Source organism: Temnothorax americanus, unplaced genomic scaffold (genome assembly GCF_048541705.1).
Source record: "Temnothorax americanus isolate GAGA-0224 unplaced genomic scaffold, ASM4854170v1 Scaffold29, whole genome shotgun sequence".
Taxonomy (NCBI): domain Eukaryota; kingdom Metazoa; phylum Arthropoda; class Insecta; order Hymenoptera; family Formicidae; genus Temnothorax; species Temnothorax americanus.
The window spans coordinates 1,766,010-1,784,588 of NW_027509432.1; the positions used below are offsets into that span (position 1 = coordinate 1,766,010).

General features: G+C 38.3%; 1 protein-coding gene and 1 long non-coding RNA gene across 4 annotated transcripts in view; one reads left to right on the forward strand and one right to left on the reverse strand.

The window, feature by feature from the left end:
* Nucleotides 1-18,579, forward strand: part of LOC143899996 (uncharacterized) — a 168,860-nt gene that overhangs the window by 127,214 nt on the left and 23,067 nt on the right. The window lies entirely within an intron of this gene.
* Shg (DE-cadherin) overlaps nt 319-18,579 on the reverse strand; it is a 122,473-nt gene continuing 104,212 nt past the window's right edge. The window contains exons 2-17 of one of the 2 annotated variants that reach the window (XM_077410868.1): nt 17,014-17,087; nt 11,788-11,923; nt 10,466-10,704; nt 9,800-9,823; nt 9,056-9,244; nt 8,306-8,607; nt 7,906-8,176; nt 7,204-7,783; nt 6,934-7,115; nt 5,512-6,847; nt 5,214-5,437; nt 4,916-5,131; nt 4,486-4,825; nt 4,250-4,402; nt 3,956-4,139; nt 319-3,856 (exon numbers count right to left, since the gene is read on the reverse strand). In XM_077410868.1, coding sequence (XP_077266994.1) covers nt 3,997-4,139; nt 4,250-4,402; nt 4,486-4,825; nt 4,916-5,131; nt 5,214-5,437; nt 5,512-6,847; nt 6,934-7,115; nt 7,204-7,783; nt 7,906-8,176; nt 8,306-8,607; nt 9,056-9,244; nt 9,800-9,823; nt 10,466-10,704; nt 11,788-11,923; nt 17,014-17,087 — 4,409 coding nt within the window. In that variant the 3' untranslated portion in view covers nt 319-3,856; nt 3,956-3,996. The remainder of the gene's footprint in view (nt 3,857-3,955; nt 4,140-4,249; nt 4,403-4,485; nt 4,826-4,915; nt 5,132-5,213; nt 5,438-5,511; nt 6,848-6,933; nt 7,116-7,203; nt 7,784-7,905; nt 8,177-8,305; nt 8,608-9,055; nt 9,245-9,799; nt 9,824-10,465; nt 10,705-11,787; nt 11,924-17,013; nt 17,088-18,579) is intronic. The other variant, XM_077410867.1, reaches the window with a different exon arrangement.

Sequence of the window (18,579 nt, forward strand, 5' to 3'; positions counted from 1 at the left end):
TGTCGTCATTGTGAGGATTACGTCCAAAGAAGCAAACTGTATCGCTTGCGTCATTCGTTGCCAAATTAAATTAGCATGTGCGACCATGACACTCGAGGGCTTCCGACTAATTTTCTAACGAGGGACATAGCAGGATGTGAAGCCTCATCGATTGCTTTATCAATCAATGACATGACAATACATATCTAACAAAGTATATTGAATTCACGCGACGGTATCGTAGCGCCATCGTGTATGTCGTAATATTAAAAAATTACAATTCTTTAAAAAAAGACCTTTCTTTTGTACGATATTAGCGGGGAAAAATAGGACAATATATATTCGAATTTCACTTTATTACTACAAAAAGAAAATTACACAACGTTTTCGAGCTAAAGGTGGATCGAAGATAAAGGATAATGGTGCGCTCATATGCGTTGCAGTCGATTATCACATATTAAATGGTTCACGATAGTTCTTATTTTTCTAAATAATGTACATACAAGCTTGTTACACGCACGCGCATTATATTTATCGTATATATATAATATATTTATATTCTTGTATCTAATTACTTGAGTTTTTTTTACAATACGTTTTTATTAAAGTGTAGAGTTATCCATTATAAGACCCAATTAAAATTTAGTCATTAAGATCGCGTGTCAAAAAATCATGATCTTGCTTTATTTTAAAGGCAGTGTCGAGTAAACATTTATCAACAGCATTTACGAACTCTTTTTATGCTTTATGACCTATTGTTCATCTTTGCGAATAATAGAAATGACAGTTATAGATGTATGAAATTGGTGAGGAATAATGATAATGTTAACTTTTTACAGTGCCACGAAGTGAAGTAACGATTATAAAAATTTCATGGGCAAAGTCTCTTCGAGGATCTTTTAACAGGTGAGTAAGAAAAACGTTTCTTCGCAGAAAATTATAAAATTCTTATGCTACTGTATACATGAGCTAATCTCGTTAACGGAATAATTAAAGAAAATTCGAGCAATATTTAGTTGTTGTACGCCCGTATGACGGATTAAAATTTATTACAATTATTATACACTAATCTTTATCATATAAACTTTATATTGAAGTAACATCTTTGAACGCTTGCCAAATATCGCCTCAATGTAAAAAGGAAGTGAACAGCACGGCAGTGCGCAAGAGTTAAATTTTAACATAGATAAATCCTTATGGGTCTATTATATTTTATCCATCCGTCATCTTAATCGTTGTTCAATGGCAAGCCCCTAAATAGCTTATAGACATTCCTAGAGGAACGTTCGCGAAATCTGTTCCTCAACTTTTGAGATCGGCGATCTCTTAAGAAAATGACGGCATTATAAAACGGTGGCTAAACATGAAGAACAAATATGTCCGTGACGAAGACGTGCTGTCGTCGCGAAACTATTTGCGAGCCGTGATACACAGTGACCTTACGAGTTATTATTCGCGAAATGAGGAGAAAAATCAACGTCCAAAGCGCGCTATGGCACTCGATCTTCATGCGTCGGCTTTTCGTTTGTCTATTGACCCGCAGTCTGGAATACTCAGATTATTTGCTTATAAAGTCCTACTAGCGAAGTAACATTACGGACAAACTTGCGATGAGAACGATTTTTTCGACTCTCGCGAGAAATATACACGTATAAAGGATGGATGTATACTCAATAAGCAAAAAATGTCAGCAATATGCTAGCAGATTTAAACAAAATATTGCAATAGACTGTTAGCGGAAACTGAACAGAATGCCATTTCGTAGCCATTTAAATAGTATATGTCATTTTTCGACGGTTAATCTGCCATTCTATCGATTTTCGGTTCTATTTCTGCTGGCATTTTTTCCGACGATAGTATACGCTTTGCAGACACTTTCGATTTGGCTATCTGGGTATGTATATGTATGTGTATAATACATATAATGCTTATATGTATATATGCACAATTTTATAATTGCATGTATACATAATATGTATGCACATATATATACATATTTATATATTTATATACATTTTATATATGTATTTATATATATTTATATATGCATATATAATTGCCTATACATATATACACACATACATACTTACATTTTGGAACACAGATCAAATATACCAATACGTACACAATTGTACGTGTCCACCTGATAATACAGATGATATTGTTACGCATATGCTCATAGCGTCATACATCATGTACGCCTTTCTTTTCATTCGTATACATAATTATTAAAATAGTATATAAATTAATAGAAGAGCGGCGCTACTTTTTTTTATTCTCATAAGAAGAGTTGTCTCTATATTCTTTTACAATTACCTCATTGATATCGCTTGACATTATTTCTTTTCTCATATCTATATATATCTCTTTATATATTCATATATATATATATATATATATATATATATATATATATATATATATACCTTTTCTTTATATAATGTATAAAAAATAGTCTAGAAACCTTGAAACTTGACGATTACCAAATTCAAGAATGCAGATCAGCAATTAACAAAAATTATATTCTCGTTGTAGACTACTGATTACAAAACCGTGATGTATTATTGACATTTGATGAATTGATGATGTTCGATTCTCCTTGCTACTGGAATGTAATATTTAAAGCTAATAATGCATATACAAGGTGAGTGTTTTCTTGAATCTGGCAGTCTTCGTGCTTAACGAAGTTACTCAAGTCTTCCTAGACGGCGAGTTCTAAAGTCAGTCACATAGCATTTCGTCGCTATTACGCAATTATAAAAAAAATATTAACAAAATAGACAGTAGCTCTTTCTCTCGTTCTAACTCGATGAATGAATAATTTAAAAAATTGGCTTAATACTTTGCCAACTTGTATACAGTAATATTTTTAACGTAAAGAGAGGAGAGAGATATCGCATACCAAATGTTAATCAGTGTTTTTTATACATAGTGTGTGGTTTCGTCCAAAAAGCTTTCAAGAGCTAAAAACCAAAGACTCGAAATATAAGAAAAAAGAAGGAACCGGTTTTATATGTGTATCATTAACTTTTCTCACGTGCGTTTTCTTTGATCTTTATTTTGAAAATCTTAACAAAAATTTCGGTAGTTTTTCTAAGTCGCTTTGTACATTATTCCCTAATAATAAATATAAGTCTCCAAACAGAATAATCGACGAAGTATTAAGCCGTTTACATAATACAACATTTATGCCGCTGTCCTGAAACTTCTAACTAATGGAGTGTCGCTTATTATAATCCGTCAAAATGCAGTATGTATTATAATTATAATTATAGTTATAATTATGTTTAAGTAATTGAGTTAAAAGAGAAAAAAAGGAAAGAGGATGCATGGAAATGTCGATTGTCCAACTCGTCGAAGTACATACGAGAACACGATGATCCAGAACTTTTACTGTTCACATTCGTACAGTGAACGCACTATTTTCTCTCGCCTCACATATACACATATATCACTTCTAGTGTAAAAGTATAACCTAAATGCGCTAGGTTTTATCGACACAATATAAAAATTCATTTTAAGGGTCAGTATAAGATACGCATCACTTTCATGAGTAAACGAAATTTATATAGTGTCCGTATAGTCACTCATGATAATCATAAAGTTTGTTCCGTCCACTAATAAACCACGCGCGTTAATTACACATTGCGTTAGTAGGCGTATCACACGCTCTTTGTCTCTTCAACCGTCGAACTAAAGTAATCGGTGAATGAGACCACATTTAAGTACAATGAAACCTCGTTTCTTTCCAATTAATTGGAAGCTGGGGCTGTGGAAACGCACAAACCTGCACAGTGTAAACTCTGCGGCGTGTATCCTCCTAATTATGGTTACCTGAATCACAATCGGGAGCGAATCTGCAAGCTGTGTGCATTTTCTGGCAAATAAAATAACGATCATTTAATTATAAGTAATATATTATAAAAATTGTAATACTGTAGTATATTATAAAACAAAGCAACTACGTTAAAATTACCTGCGTTAAAATTTTATATCTATGTTGTCATTTAGGAAAACTCAACACCAGCTTTCGCTCTCTCGTTCACCGACTCCGTCACTTTCCTCGTCACTTGGATCTTCTCCATACATATCTGCCAATTTTCTAAATCTTGGTCCAAAATTAGATAGATAATTAAAATTGAGATCTCCATCATCAGTGCCTATTAACAAAAAGAAAACAATGAAATTAATAAAGAAAACGATACAAGAATATATAGTAGTAATATAGTAGATAAGTTTAAGAGATTTTCTGAGATTCAAAAATACTAACATGAAGCTAATGACGATAGGTCGCCTTCGGAATTCCCTTCTCCCTCGTAAGCATAATGCCTTACATCGTCGAATGGATTTGTATCGGAATCTTTATCGCAGCTTTCTTTCTTCCCATCTAGGAAGCCACAAATGTCTGGAACTTCGTCGGTTCCTGTATATAATATTTTCTCTTTAATTTTCGTATTTTAAAATAATCCATAACGCAAATAACACTTTAATCTGTCGTTATCATACCTCTACCCTGTAGGCCAATTGGAGCTATCTTAGAATCAATAGGTGGTGCGTCGTAAATGGCTCTCAAGACGTTTAAATCATAACCCGCATCAGTCTCGCCGCCTCCCTCGTCCTCGTAATTGATAATATTTTCTTTAATATCGTCTATATCTGTATACGGATCATCCGTCTTTCTCCTATGCACAACTACCGCCACGAGCAATATTAACAATATCAAGACGCAAACTAAAATAGCTACTATAAAATTCGTGCCAATTCCGAACGAGATGGCCTTTGCCATGCCATGATCGCAGCCAGGATCCGCATTCCTGGACAGCGATGGCATACCTAAATTGTACGTCTGAAACAAATAAAATGATATAACTTAATCTCTCTCCACAATTTACCATAACTACGCCTATTATGACCATGATAAGTTTTCATTACTTACATTTCCATTGAATGTCATATTACGTATACAGCCAACAAATCCTTTGTCAGTTGGTTTATGATCCCATTTCAAACTTGATGCTAAGTGCGCTAAATTAGTCAATGTACCACCTACTTGCATCGGACTGTTAACATTTAAAAATTCATTGGTGCCTTGCGGTGCAGTGAGACTCATGCAAGCGGATATGCTGCACTTATCGACTATCATCTCTATCGACTGGAAAAAAAAACAAGCATGATTAAGATAAATTGCATATTTGATTTAAACAAAACGATGCACATGTAACGAGAATTCTTACAGTTTTCTTCCAGTAAACGTCTATTCTGTGGCTCTTGCCGTCCGTTAATTTGATTTGTCTCTGATCTAGCCTTACAGTTCCCGTTCCATAGTCAACATACAATACAGCGAAGCCATGCTGAAGTTCCAAAGACATGAAATCCTGAATTCCAAGCTTCGGATTGTAAGTCATGGGACCGAAATAGAATACAAGACCATTGTCCACGTGTGGCGTTATCTCCAATCCTACGATAATCACACGCACACATGTGAATAAAAGTGCAAAAATGAAAAACGGAAATGGTGTAAATTACACTTACCTAAATGTGAGTCGTCGCAAGCTTGACCAGGCGGCGGCATTATAGCCCAACCGTCTCCGTGAAATCCAATGCCCAGCAGTTCGCATCTCGGCCCTTCTAGACCAGGCGGACACTCGCATCGTTCTGCCAGAGGCGTACCACCGTTCAAACAGACGATAGGTTCCGCTACGTGGCAAGTGCACTGCGGATCTACGACCGCCCTAACACCGACAAATGAACTGGTATTGGTGTAGACGACATATGGAACGGTGCTGGCGTTCAAGAAGTTGCGGCACGAATTGTTGCAGTGGAGCTTCTCGAACAGGCACTCGTCAATGTTCATCAATAAGATGTCCGCTTTCATCCCCCGTTCGATTTCTTTCGAATGTTGCGCTATAATCGTGTTCAACTTCTCGGGAGCGTAATACGGACTGCCATGCGCCGAAAATCGGACGTCCAACAAGCTTCTATTGTTGTGATGAGGCGAATGAAGTACGGTGAACACGTCGACATTTTCGACCGATGTATTCAGCATAGTTGCCAATTTCTCTTGGAATACCTCCTTTTTACTGACACCCGATTCGTCAGGTTCCACAAATTCCTCCGCCGTTAGTCCATGAAATCGTACGGAACCGGATCTGTCAACAGCTTCTTCGGGAAGTTCCTTGACAGTGACGTTCACGTAGGCATGTACTTGATGCGATGGAATAGTTTGGCCTTTCTCGGTGACGATAAATTTCAACACGAAGGTGTCGTTTGATGTACCCGACAGTAAAGTGATCATACCGGTAATGGTATTAAGATGGAAACCGTCGTGAGGAGAAGCCCAATCGAAAGATTTGTCCGGCAGATCCCAATCATCCGGATCATTAACATAAACGCGTCCGATTTCCGTGTCAGGAGACTCTCCTTTATAATTGTAAACCAATATCGAACTCGAGCCCTCCTGCATAGGATTATCATTCTCGTCGCCTATGATCACGGTAAGCGTCGAAGTACCCGTCATAGGTGGCACACCACTATCCGTGATTGCGATCGGTATATCGTAACTTTTCCGCTCCTCTCGATCAAACACCACTCGCGCGTATAAACTAGTCTCACGTATATCAAATTTTTTTGTGATTTCCTGGTCCGCAGTGATGTCAATTTTGAACTCGAATGGCGGGCCATTCTCCTCGGAGTCATAATCTCGTGCTCTAAGCTCGGTTATCATGCTGGGTGGTTTATTTTCACCCCAAATTACTGGGTAAGGAATATCGAGAAATGGTGCGTTGTCATTTATATCTATGAGAGTAATATTAACATACACCGTTTTCTGAAGACCCAAACCATCCTCGTCTTTTGCCATTACGGAGACCTGACAAAAACAACAAAAAAAGAAAATTAAAAAATGAAATTTATTCCTTAAAATATTAGGTCCTAAACGTATAATTAATAACTTACAATCCACGTTGAATCACCATTCGGTTTGTCACGATCTAATGGTTTTTTCAACTTCATACAGCCAGTTTTGTCGATTCCTATTAAGGGCTGTTGTTCTTTGTTGATGATGAAGTAGGCAATGTGCTGATCGGCATTTCTATCTTCGATATCAGGGTCATAAGCCACCACAGTGGTGATACATCCTAAACAAACAGTAACAAATTTTGTTAGAAAAAAAGATTTTAATTTTGCCGGATTATTCGAAAATTATCGCGTTAACATTTTACTTACCGTCCACCAATTTTTCTTCCTCTATCGTTGGATTTTTGTTGAAGTCTTCGAAGACCGGCGAAATGTCATTAACGTTTTCGATAAAAATCTCGACTTGCGCCGTGTCATTAAACACACCGTCGGACGCTCTCACAGTCAAATTGTACTTGGTGATTTTTTCATAATCGGGCGGCTTGTTCACGCGAATCTTTCCCGATATAGCTTCAATAGAAAAACTGTCGTCGGTGTTTCCCGATATGATGCTGTACGTGACAGAGCTCGCCGTATCGGGATCGTTGGCTTTGACTTCAGTCACGGCCGTGTTAATGTTGGCGTTTTCGTCAATCGAATTATGAGTGTACACTTTCCGGGTAAAACGAGGCGGATTGTCGTTCTTATCAGCGATTTCGATTTGGAAATCCTGTGGTCCTTTATTGTGCTCTCCACTCTTTAACAAAGCACTCGGAGAATTATCCGTTGCTATTATTTTCACACTGTAGATATTTTTGACTTCTCTGTCGAATGTCACTAACGTAGTGATATTACCAGTTTGCGGGTCGATGGCAAAGAGGTCCTTGAAGTTCTCCAACTTGTAGCTAACCTTTTGAGGATGAAAGTCGTGATATTGCGTTAAGTGCAAGACATAATGAAACTTTTGACGTATAAGTTATAATAAAAGACGCTCTTACAGCACACAAAATATGACTTGTGAAATTTTAATACCTGATTATTAGCGGACGTTCCATCAAGGTCAATGGCTCGCACTTGCATCACAGGAACTCCTCGAGGTTCGTTCTCTAACACGCTTCCTCTTGTGAGTTCACGGAAGACTGGAATGTTGTCATTTACGTCTAGAACTTCGATATCGACCACCGTTTCAGCAGCTAACTGATACTCGTTTTGTACTCTCACTATTAATGAGTATTGCGTGTTACTCTCGTAATCAAGATAGTGAGAGAGCTTGATATCTGCTACATCTTTATTGGATTCCAATCTGTAATGAACGTGAAATAAAATATTTTGTTGAAGTCTCGTTGAAAACGCGCGTTGGTTCGCAATCGTTAACATGTTTTGTTTCATATTACATAGAGTGAAAACACGGTAAGCGCAATTCGTGTAGTACCTAAAAGTGTTCCCCTTGTTGGTCTGTTCTGTTCGGCCGGTCACGAGCTCAAACGTTAGATACGAATCGTCCGAATTATTAGAATTTTCGATGTTGGAAACCGCTTTCAAACGGACAATGCTAGAATCGAAATCGTTAAAATTCTCCTTAAGTCTGATCGGCTCCGGTGACCTCGGTAGAAAAGCTGGCGCCTTCTTATGCGATTCCACAACCCGTATGTCAAGATCAATGACATTGCTCTGCGGGAATTCGCCAAGATCCTCGGCGATCGCCGTCATACTAAATGTGTAATCTGGATTCCGCTGCACAAATTCATTATGACCATAATGCAGGACATTTATATATACATACATGATTTGTTAAATAAAATGGGGAAGCGGAAGCTTATCGAAAAAGAGATGGATCGATACGTTCCATTATTTATCAGGGTTTCGGGAATATTATTTTTAGTACACGCAAGAAATAAGATAATATTTCTGTCGATTATTCAACAAACATTTTTGTTTCAGGCGTTACTCGCAAAATGTTTACTAAAAATAGCAAAAGAGAATACATTTACGTAACAAACTTCGCCGATGAATATCAAAATTTAGAACAACTACGGATTTTAATGAAAAACGACGAAATTATCGCTTAAACTGTCAGATAAGTGTTACAAGCTCTAGTTTCGAAGTAACATTGTTCGAAGTAAAACGGAGTTTGCGTTTAAGCGCTATCCTCTTAATATCATTCCACCTTCGCATTACTTACGTTTATAGCCTTGTTGAGGAATATGACACCGGACTCGCGGTCGATCCGAAAGTATACAGCCTCATCCGGTTTCTTAGGAGACAGACTATACCGTACGACGGAATTGTTGCCATTGTCGATATCGGTGGCAGAAACTCGCATGACCTGGCGACCCACCGGTAAATCTTGCGGCACAGATTCCGTGTATGCCTGCGTAACAAGCCAAAATGTATTAGCGAGAACCGACAATCGCACAATACGTGCGCGTGGCTTCTAAAATGCACTTAGCGTGATGTATTCCATGCAATTTTCATACGAATCGTGTTTACGGTACAATTACCATTCCTAAAAGACCACACGTACATGCATGCTAATTTAATAATAATAATAAATTTAAATAATAAGATTCAATGATAATAAATTTACACATATATATATATATATATATATATAATTGGAAAATGTAGTTCGTCACGTTGCGCTGATATTCGTCATAGTTATAAATCAAATGCAAAATTTCTGTATCCATCATGTCAAGGTAAATTTTTATCTCGTGCCCTTTTAAATTCTCATGGTCAAATCTGAAAATATTTTTTCAAGTGCGCACGGAAAGATATTCATTCGATACATAAAAATGACAATTTGTTTCATGAAATATATGCAAACTGGTGTGCATAAAAAAAAGAGAGGAAACAAAACTTGGGACACTTCTATTTTTTTCATTTACATATCGAGCAACATTCACACCACGTATTCGGAACCAACCTTCCACACGTATCCACGGAAGACCTGGGATTGAAATGAAACAAAAAATTCAAGCAATTGTTGTTAGTGGCGATAGTGGCTGTTATGTTAGTCTACGAAGAAAAAGAGGAATTTACGCGATATAAACGTACGGAAATCCACTGTAATAACTCACGAGCTACTCATTATCAAATTAATTCTCAACATTTCTATAGACATAAATGTTACGTTTAAAAATTTCTTGCTGATATTTTATATAACAACGTATGAGTCACACATACACTTGAAACTATTTATTTTCTCCAAAATTATTATTATTAATTAAAAGTCAGTATTTCTTTGAAAGAATTAGTTCATTTTGGTAACGTTATTTTTATCGAAAATGAATCTCGTATGAAAATAATTTATTTTATATTTTCAACTTATACACATATATTCATAAAAAATTAGCCTTTTTGCATTAAAAAAAACGCACTATCATCCCGTAAATACGAAAAAAGCTTCTACGGTCGCTTTTTCTTTTTTCAGTACAATTCGGCTAAGTCTATTACATCCGTATAATTATGGCGTATGCATATAATGAAGACGCTTATTCGCACCACATGCACCCAGATTCGTATTTGCAGATATACGAGCCGTAAGGAAGTTGGTAACGAGTTGGTAACTTAGGTAGTTAGCGAGACGTACCACTTTGTCAAAGACGGGTCCGTTGTCATTGACGTCTTCGATGGTGACCTTAAATGTGCACACGTCATCCAGCTTCGGCCTTCCATTGTCGATTGCGAGTACCGTGAGATAGGCCTCCTTCTCTCTGGCGGGTTCGTCCCTGTCGAGCATTTGGGTCGTCGTGATGAGGCCCGTCTTGTTGTTGATTTTGAATTTTAATTTTTCCTCAGGACCGGTCACGAAGCTGTATGTAATGGTACCTGAAAATGTGAGGTCGGATCAGACGATCGTCGGATAATCGAGATAGTAATAGAAATTCGAATCTGTCCTCCGAAGATCTTCAAATAAATTCATGAAAATCAAATCATACGAAAATACGAGTTATTTCGGAAATATTATTCGAAATCAAACTTCTAAAAATCTTAAAAAATAGTTTAGTCTTGAAATTGTTAAAGAAGTTTCGAATATCTAGAAACAATATTTTCCTATAAATATTTCCTAGAAGATCTTTAAGCAAATTAATCATGTAAAAATGAATTATTTTGAAAATATTATTTAAAATCAAACTTCTGAAAATCTTGAAAAATAACTCAGTCTTGAAATTATTAAAGAAGTCTCGAATATCTAGAAACAATATTTTCCTAGGAATATTTGGATGCCTGAAACATATTTAAAACATGTTTGAAACATATTTAAAATATATTTGAAACATATTTAAAAACATGTTTCTCTTTTACAACACAGTTTACAACGTTATTTCCATCCACTCTACATTTATGTACAGATACAGATAATAATTTTGTTTTTAAGTTAACTATGTTTTCAAGTTTCAACAATTTCAAGACTTCTTTAATAAAAAATTCATTTGATTTCGAGCTCAAATTAAATGAGACTCTTGTCGTATAAAATAATTCTTCTGCATAACATGTCGCGAGTGAACTATAATCACTTGCCTATACGCTCTATTTTCGTTCATCGCGGTTTGTTGGCATGAGAGAAAATAGTACGTATCTCTGCTTTATTAATTAATAATGCGACAAGATATTTCCGTTTGCCTGATCTCGCATTGTGACGCGCGTAAAAATCCGTCAAAAATAATAAATAAATGGTGAAAAACATACCGGGGACACGGTACATGATTAAAAACAAGCTCAAACACGGATCGTGCATCATAAACTTTTTTTCCGTTTTAATTTGAGGTCGCAAAACTTTGAAGATGTACATGTCATAAAAATGACATGTACAACTTTTTTATTTTTTTACCACGCGCATAATTTACCACAGACGTTTTATGTGTGACATGTGTGATATATACGCGATGATGTCGCGCTGCCATACAATACCTCCATCCTCCGGCGGATCCCTATCCTCGGCGTACACTTGGATCACCACCGTGCCAGGCGGTTCCTCCTCCTTCACCACCGGCGCGTAATTCGAGCAATTGGAGAACACCGGCTTGTGGTTGTGATTTTCATCGAGCTGAAAGCGCAAGAGAAACGGACGGCTATTAGCGCGGGTGTTACTTGGGCGCGAGGCAGGCGCTCCACTCGAAAGATGTCCGGGGGATTAATCGGTAAACTTGGCATTGCGCGGGGGAAACGGGGGTGCGGGACGGGGAAAGACTTTGGAGAACAAGGCGCTCGATAAATCAAAGCGCTCCTCATAAACCAAGCGCCATTAATCACGGCGCGCGTACTCCGGCGGTCTATTATGTCGCGTTTCCTCATAAAAGGTCCAACACACAGCCCCCCCGAGACGGGGGGACAGAGGATAGGAGCACAAAGTGAAAGAGAGAGGGAACGGGGGAATGTGGGAAAAAACGGAGCATCGTACTAAGGCGCTTCGTAATAATCGTCGTTCATGTCGACGATCTATAGAGCATGTGGCAAGGTTGGCGCAAGTCCCGCGGCTTTGCACGAAGTTACGCGGCGGTCTGTTGCGTCTCGGTAAGAGTCAATAGTCTCATAAATTATTGGTCGCAACCGCCCTCGTACGTTGCGTTACCATTTCATCGCGATTAGGATCGATCCGCTAATGTTTAACGTACGTAACCATCGTCGTGCACCATCGACCGACGTGCGGCGTTTAACTTTTAAACTAGAGGGGGAATAGAGAAGAAGAGACGGTATGCATCGAATCGCGAGTAACGACCGGCGACGACGTGTAAAAAATTTACCGAACGTTGTTGCGGAGAAACTAATTTCGCGGATGATAGTATGTCCGGCGTCGAATTTCTCACCGATTCTCGCGCCTTAAATCCCCTGCCAAAACACGAAAGATTGACGCTCGTAATAACGCTAAGTATCCCCGCGCATTCCCTGGGCGCGCGCGCGCGCGCGCGCGCTCACGTTAGACCGTTATCTTCAATGTAATTAAATGATCGCGACATTAATATTCATTACTATTTTCTGTCCCACGGGGGATAACGATATTCCTGGGTAAACAACATTTGGTAAGAAATATAATCCGCGTGTGCTCGCGCTGTGTTTGCTCGCACGGTGGTGCATGCCTCGGCATCCCCAGCAAACCCCCTCAGACCGCTCAGAATTTCGCGCAGCACTTTGCCGACGTCATGCGTTACCCTCGATATAACGCCCAGCACTCGCTCTCGTACTTTCCAGCCTCATTAACGATAAACAAGTTAGCCGCGTTTTAGCATATTAACCCCGTTACGTTATATCCGCGGCTGATTCCTGCCGACTTGTCCGAAAGAAAATTCCGTCAATTAAAATCCGTAACTCTAATATCTGCTGAAATCTTGAAAAAAAAAAAATCATCCGTGAGGATTCCCTGATTTTCTATGCGTTTTCGTTCGAATTCAGAGGCAAAATCGGAGCGTCTTTAGGCGCAAGCTCAAAATAAATATAGAACTTTAAATATTATAGATATTTCACATTACATAAAATTCTCATTTTTTTATCCACAAGAAATAAAAGAAAATAGAGTCTCTTTCGTGAACGTAAAAAGATGTCAACGTCTAAATATTGCAGTAATCTTTTTAAACGAGATTTATATAGCACTTCGGTACTAAAAATATGACATTTTTGTGCTCGCAAAACAGCTGAAAATAAAATCTTTGAAGAGACAATTTCGACCGAACGTTCTCCGGGTGTCCCGATAAAATTCTCCAAGAAGTTCTCTGATTTTTTTCAAGGCAAGCAAAGGGAAAGATTCTCAGAGTATCCCAGGTTTCCCAGGTTTCCCATCAGGTTCTTCTAGGTAGCAGACACTTTATAATTATTTCCACCGTCGCGTCGCAGACAAGCCTGTAGTAGCGAAAAGAAAAGTCCTCGAACGGAAACGAGAGTGCAGGTCACGACGAGAACTCCCCGCCGTCGTTAATACCGCTGTACCGGTGTAATGAGACGCATATACGCGATTGCGTTAGTTACAGCAGCGTTTCCGTTTAACGTCAGCGTGAATATGATATTTGAGTGAATTCACAACGGTGTCGTAAAATGAGCGAAGAAATTGACATCTTTACGCGTGTATGTATATCCGGATGGCTTCCTCCCTCAAGGCACTTTGCGGCACAAATTTCAAGCTAACGATGCACACAACATGCATGGTCGCTCGAGATATACTCGACTGTTAATTTAATATTGAAAGCGAGAAAGCTTTCATGCGTTGCGAAGTTGCTCGCGATCTTTTTGCGCGACGTTTAATATGCAAAACAGCTTCGAATCACCGCGCGCGACCATCATCTCTGATTCGCAATGTGAGCTTAAAGGGTAAGGTAAAAGCAATGGGATTTCATAAAGGGGCTGAATATCAAACCTACTCTCGCTCTATTAACGTAGTGTCTACAAGAAAATTATATTTCATTACATGCCATGCATCATGAAAAAGGTTACTACACCGCGGTAGCGCGAACCCTTATTATTCTTTAAGTACTTAAATTTCTTCAAGAGAAATTTAATTAAAGTTAGCGAGATACCTTACGTTGAAAATTGAAAGATCATGATCAATTGAGCCCCCGTAAATAAAGCAAGGAGGCAGGCAATTTCATTTTAAATGTAAATATCAGAATTTCAGATGCATAAAAATAATTAAAATTTTATTCCGGCAGCGTTGAAAGTATATATTTAATAAAGTAGAAATAATATTTATATAATTAATTAAAAAATCACAGATCCATTGCTTTATTCTTTCAGTTAGAGTCGATTACGAATAGATATTTAATTATACTAAAACGCTGCAAGTTTAAGTAGCCCCCTCTGTGTGCCACGTGGAATCTACAGATCACATTTGAATTATAGGAAACTTCTCTGCCACGTCTGTCTGGTATTCACGAGATTAGATCCCAAACAAGTTCAGCATCCAATTACGGGTCTGGCGAAACGGCAATTCTCGTCAGATCGTACCATTTGTCGAAATCCTGTCTAACGAATCATGCGCATGGAATGGCCCCCTATGGTTCTTCGTCCGCAAGTTCGCGTTCCTAAATATCCTATACGCTTCGCCAAGCGAACTTCGGCGGCGATAACGTCAACGATTTACGAGCGATTCGTAAGCAAATCTCGAGGGCCGCTAACCAAGCACTTCTCACCAAAATGTCTCGCACTATGAACGTATGGCGTAACCTATTCATCGAATCACGACTATCACGAGTGATCTCTGCGGCGAATTATTTATGCATGACGATCGCACGAAGAGCAACATCGCGCCACGATGTCAGACCGGAGATGTAAGGCCGTTTCGCTGTTATGGCTCGTGTTTTGAACGCCGTCTAAACGTCGCGCGCCGCTGAAAATCACTGATTTTGCACGGATAACTCCCGACGAAATTGTGTCAAAATACGACACGCGGAGCAAAATGCGTTTACTAAGAATTTAGCTCAGTCTAATCTCGTTGGTATTTTCGGAACTTTTAAAGAAAGATGCTTAATAAAGGAAACTTCCTTCGGATTATTAGCGCTTCTTTTTATAACGCAAAAGGAAATACGATTAGCTTGAAGGCCGCAACCGAATTACGTAATAATCAAGTTTTGAATCTAAATAAAGATCACGTCAATACCGGCAAACGTTTGAAAACCATGATATTGATTGGCAAAATACAAGAATCTTGCATCATAAACCGTCATATTACGAGTGTCCGATTTCAAGACGTTTCATGTAAAACAACAAAGGGAAAGCCCGAATCTGGCGCGAGCTGCTTGGTCAAACACGTATTTCTGTCAGAGAAAAGTTTGCTGAGTAAATCTCGACTTTGGCGACAATACATGGTATATGATATTTGCATTTGATGGACTCCAAAAACTAAATATTGTCCGCGTAAATACCACGACGCGATTGTTGATCCGTTGGAGATCACTGGTTATTGAGGTTTGTTTTATGCTGAACATAAAGAGATCCATGATCTCGTTCAGCTAATATGAACAACATTTGATTTAAAAGGATCTAAATAGAGGACAACGGTGATATCGATAATTCTGTGCGAGTATCATGAATAATTACGTATCTTTTAATTATATCGTATAAAAATCCGTGCTTATATCGATATTGTATTAGCTTCAATATTTTTTTTAGAGTTTTAATTCTTTTAAAAACGTCAATCAAGAGCCAATATTTATTTCATTTAGCCTAATTAGCAGTAAAGACTTTAATCGACTCTACTGGCTATTATTATAATTGTTATGACAATATGACCATTTGAATTTGGTCAGATTAATCGTCAACACGTTTTGACCATGGATTTTGGTCCTTCTAAATTGATGTAATTTTGATGCTTATATATAATCATGCTTATATTATATATCAATTCATATATTTAAATAATTTAATTAATTCCGTTCTATTATTGTTTAGTTACATGTTATTACCACATGCCTCAGTGATAAAATTGGTATGACACCCTTCGCGGAATGAGGGAGGTTCCAGGTTCGAACCCTGGCTGAGGTAATATTTTTCGCACTAAATTAAATTAAATATAGAATGCTTATATATATATATATATATATATATATATATATATATAAGCATCAAAATTACATCAATTTAGAAAAATCAAAACGTCTTGACAATTATTCTGATTTAAATCAATGGTCGTATTGTCATGACGATTATAATAATAGCCATGCAGTAGAGTCGATTAAAGTCTTTACTGTTAATAAGCTAATTATTGACTGGCGAAGTAAACCGTTATTTATTCGGTTTATTTCATATAGTTCCAAATCTAAAACTCTATAAAAATATATATTAAGATGTTAAAATAAAATATATTTTAAACTCGCTGCCTCGATCGCGACTTCTCGCACGCTCCATGCATATCCAACGAGTGGCAATGAATTCAGGCCCCGCTCGTCGATGTCACATAGACTACGCACGGTAAATATTTAAAGTGTTCGGCAGATAGGCGTTGAAGGAAGGGACAAATCCATTATCCAACTTGCTGGAAAGGTGGTTTATACGGGGATCTGGTTGGATCATCCCCGGGATCTCGGGTGGTAAAAGGAACCGGGCTTCGGTGTCTGAGACAGAAGGAAAGGAGTGTAAATGGTGGCGGCGGCGGTGGAAGGAGGGGGGGGGAAGACGAGAAATCGAATCAAGAACGAATCGAGAAGCACTCACCGATAATACACCCTCGCCCAGAAACTGCGATCTCACGTCCAGGTGTCTTGAGTGCCTCAATCTCGTTGCAGACGCTGTAACATAAAGAAGAAACGGAGGATGACGATATCGCCCATTTAGGATATTGCGCCCGATAAGGCGCGGATAATCGCCCAAGAGCATCGTTTGGATTTAGGGATAATGCGTCGTTACGCGTGACATCATTTCAACGCCGCGGAAGCGAGACCGCGAAACAGAACGAGTTTTTCTTATCGCATAACATTAGTACAACATATCGCAACGTTGTTACATTAATAAGTCTAATGCATACTTGATGATACCAAAATAATTGTGGTACGTGAACATACATTATCACCTCTATGTAGATCTCATCGAATATAGTGCATTGAATACTTGAGCAGAATCGATGAAAATATATTTAATAATATATGGAAATATGAGTCAAACGTTGAATTTATAATATCTAAGATGAGCGTTGCTCTCTCTCTCTCTCTTCCTCGTTAAATGGCATAATCCGCTTAATAATTATTTCAGCTCGCATTTACATCGTCCTATCGCATCTATTTTGGCCGTACACGGGCATTTTTTTTCCCCGGTGTTCGTTTTACATTTTATACGTAAATTTAAAATATCAAGCGCTCCCTCGTTACGCATTTTTTTGCGAGATTTAACTATCACAATCACGACAGCTCCCGCGTATATACGTGCAAAACGATATAATGGGAGCGAAATATTATAGGGAAAATTAGTAACTTGCGATGGAACAATCTTAATTAAATTTCCAAGTACCGAATGCTAATTGAATTAGAAATTACATATCTCGGGGCGAAACCCTCGAGGCTGCAAGAATCTTTATGCATCATTCACAACAATGTCTACTCCAGCAACACCGAAGAGCGAGGAATACAACTTGGAACGCTATCTCAGAACTATTCATAAGTTACGCAAAGTAGGCATTGCTAATGCGGCATTAGAGTCCCTTTAAGTTAATGCACAAAGACGGAGCGAAAGGCGTGTAGAAGAAAATACAGCTTCCAAGTAGGTATATGCAAAATTATTCACAAAGACTTGTTGTTAGCAACTGTCGTTTGGTCGCGAAAAAAAGTACCTATACGTAATTCTAAAAGAGATTTTTATTAATATAATAACGATGCAATAATTCGCTTCGGTAAAAAGAGACGCGCGCGCTCGAGAGCGAAAGAGAGAACGGTATGTACAAAATGCGCTCATTTTATTGAACACTCGGTATTTTTGAGTACCGAAAACGTTCCCTGTCACTCTTTTGTTAATGCTTTGCGACTGCGACCGCAATACGTGACGGCGACGAAGCGCTGTCATTCCTGCAGCTTGCGTGGCTCCAGCCACAATGCGGTTTACCCGCACTTAATGCGGGCTCTGTTCCGAATTTTAAGTAAATTTGTGCCGCCGAAAAAGCGATATCGCCGGAATTGCATAAAATTCAGCCGGGCTCGCAAACGTTCACGCCCGGAACCCGTCACTGCGGAATATGGTGAAACGACAAAATAAATAACACACGACAGAATGAGTGGAAGCCAGCCGGGCATC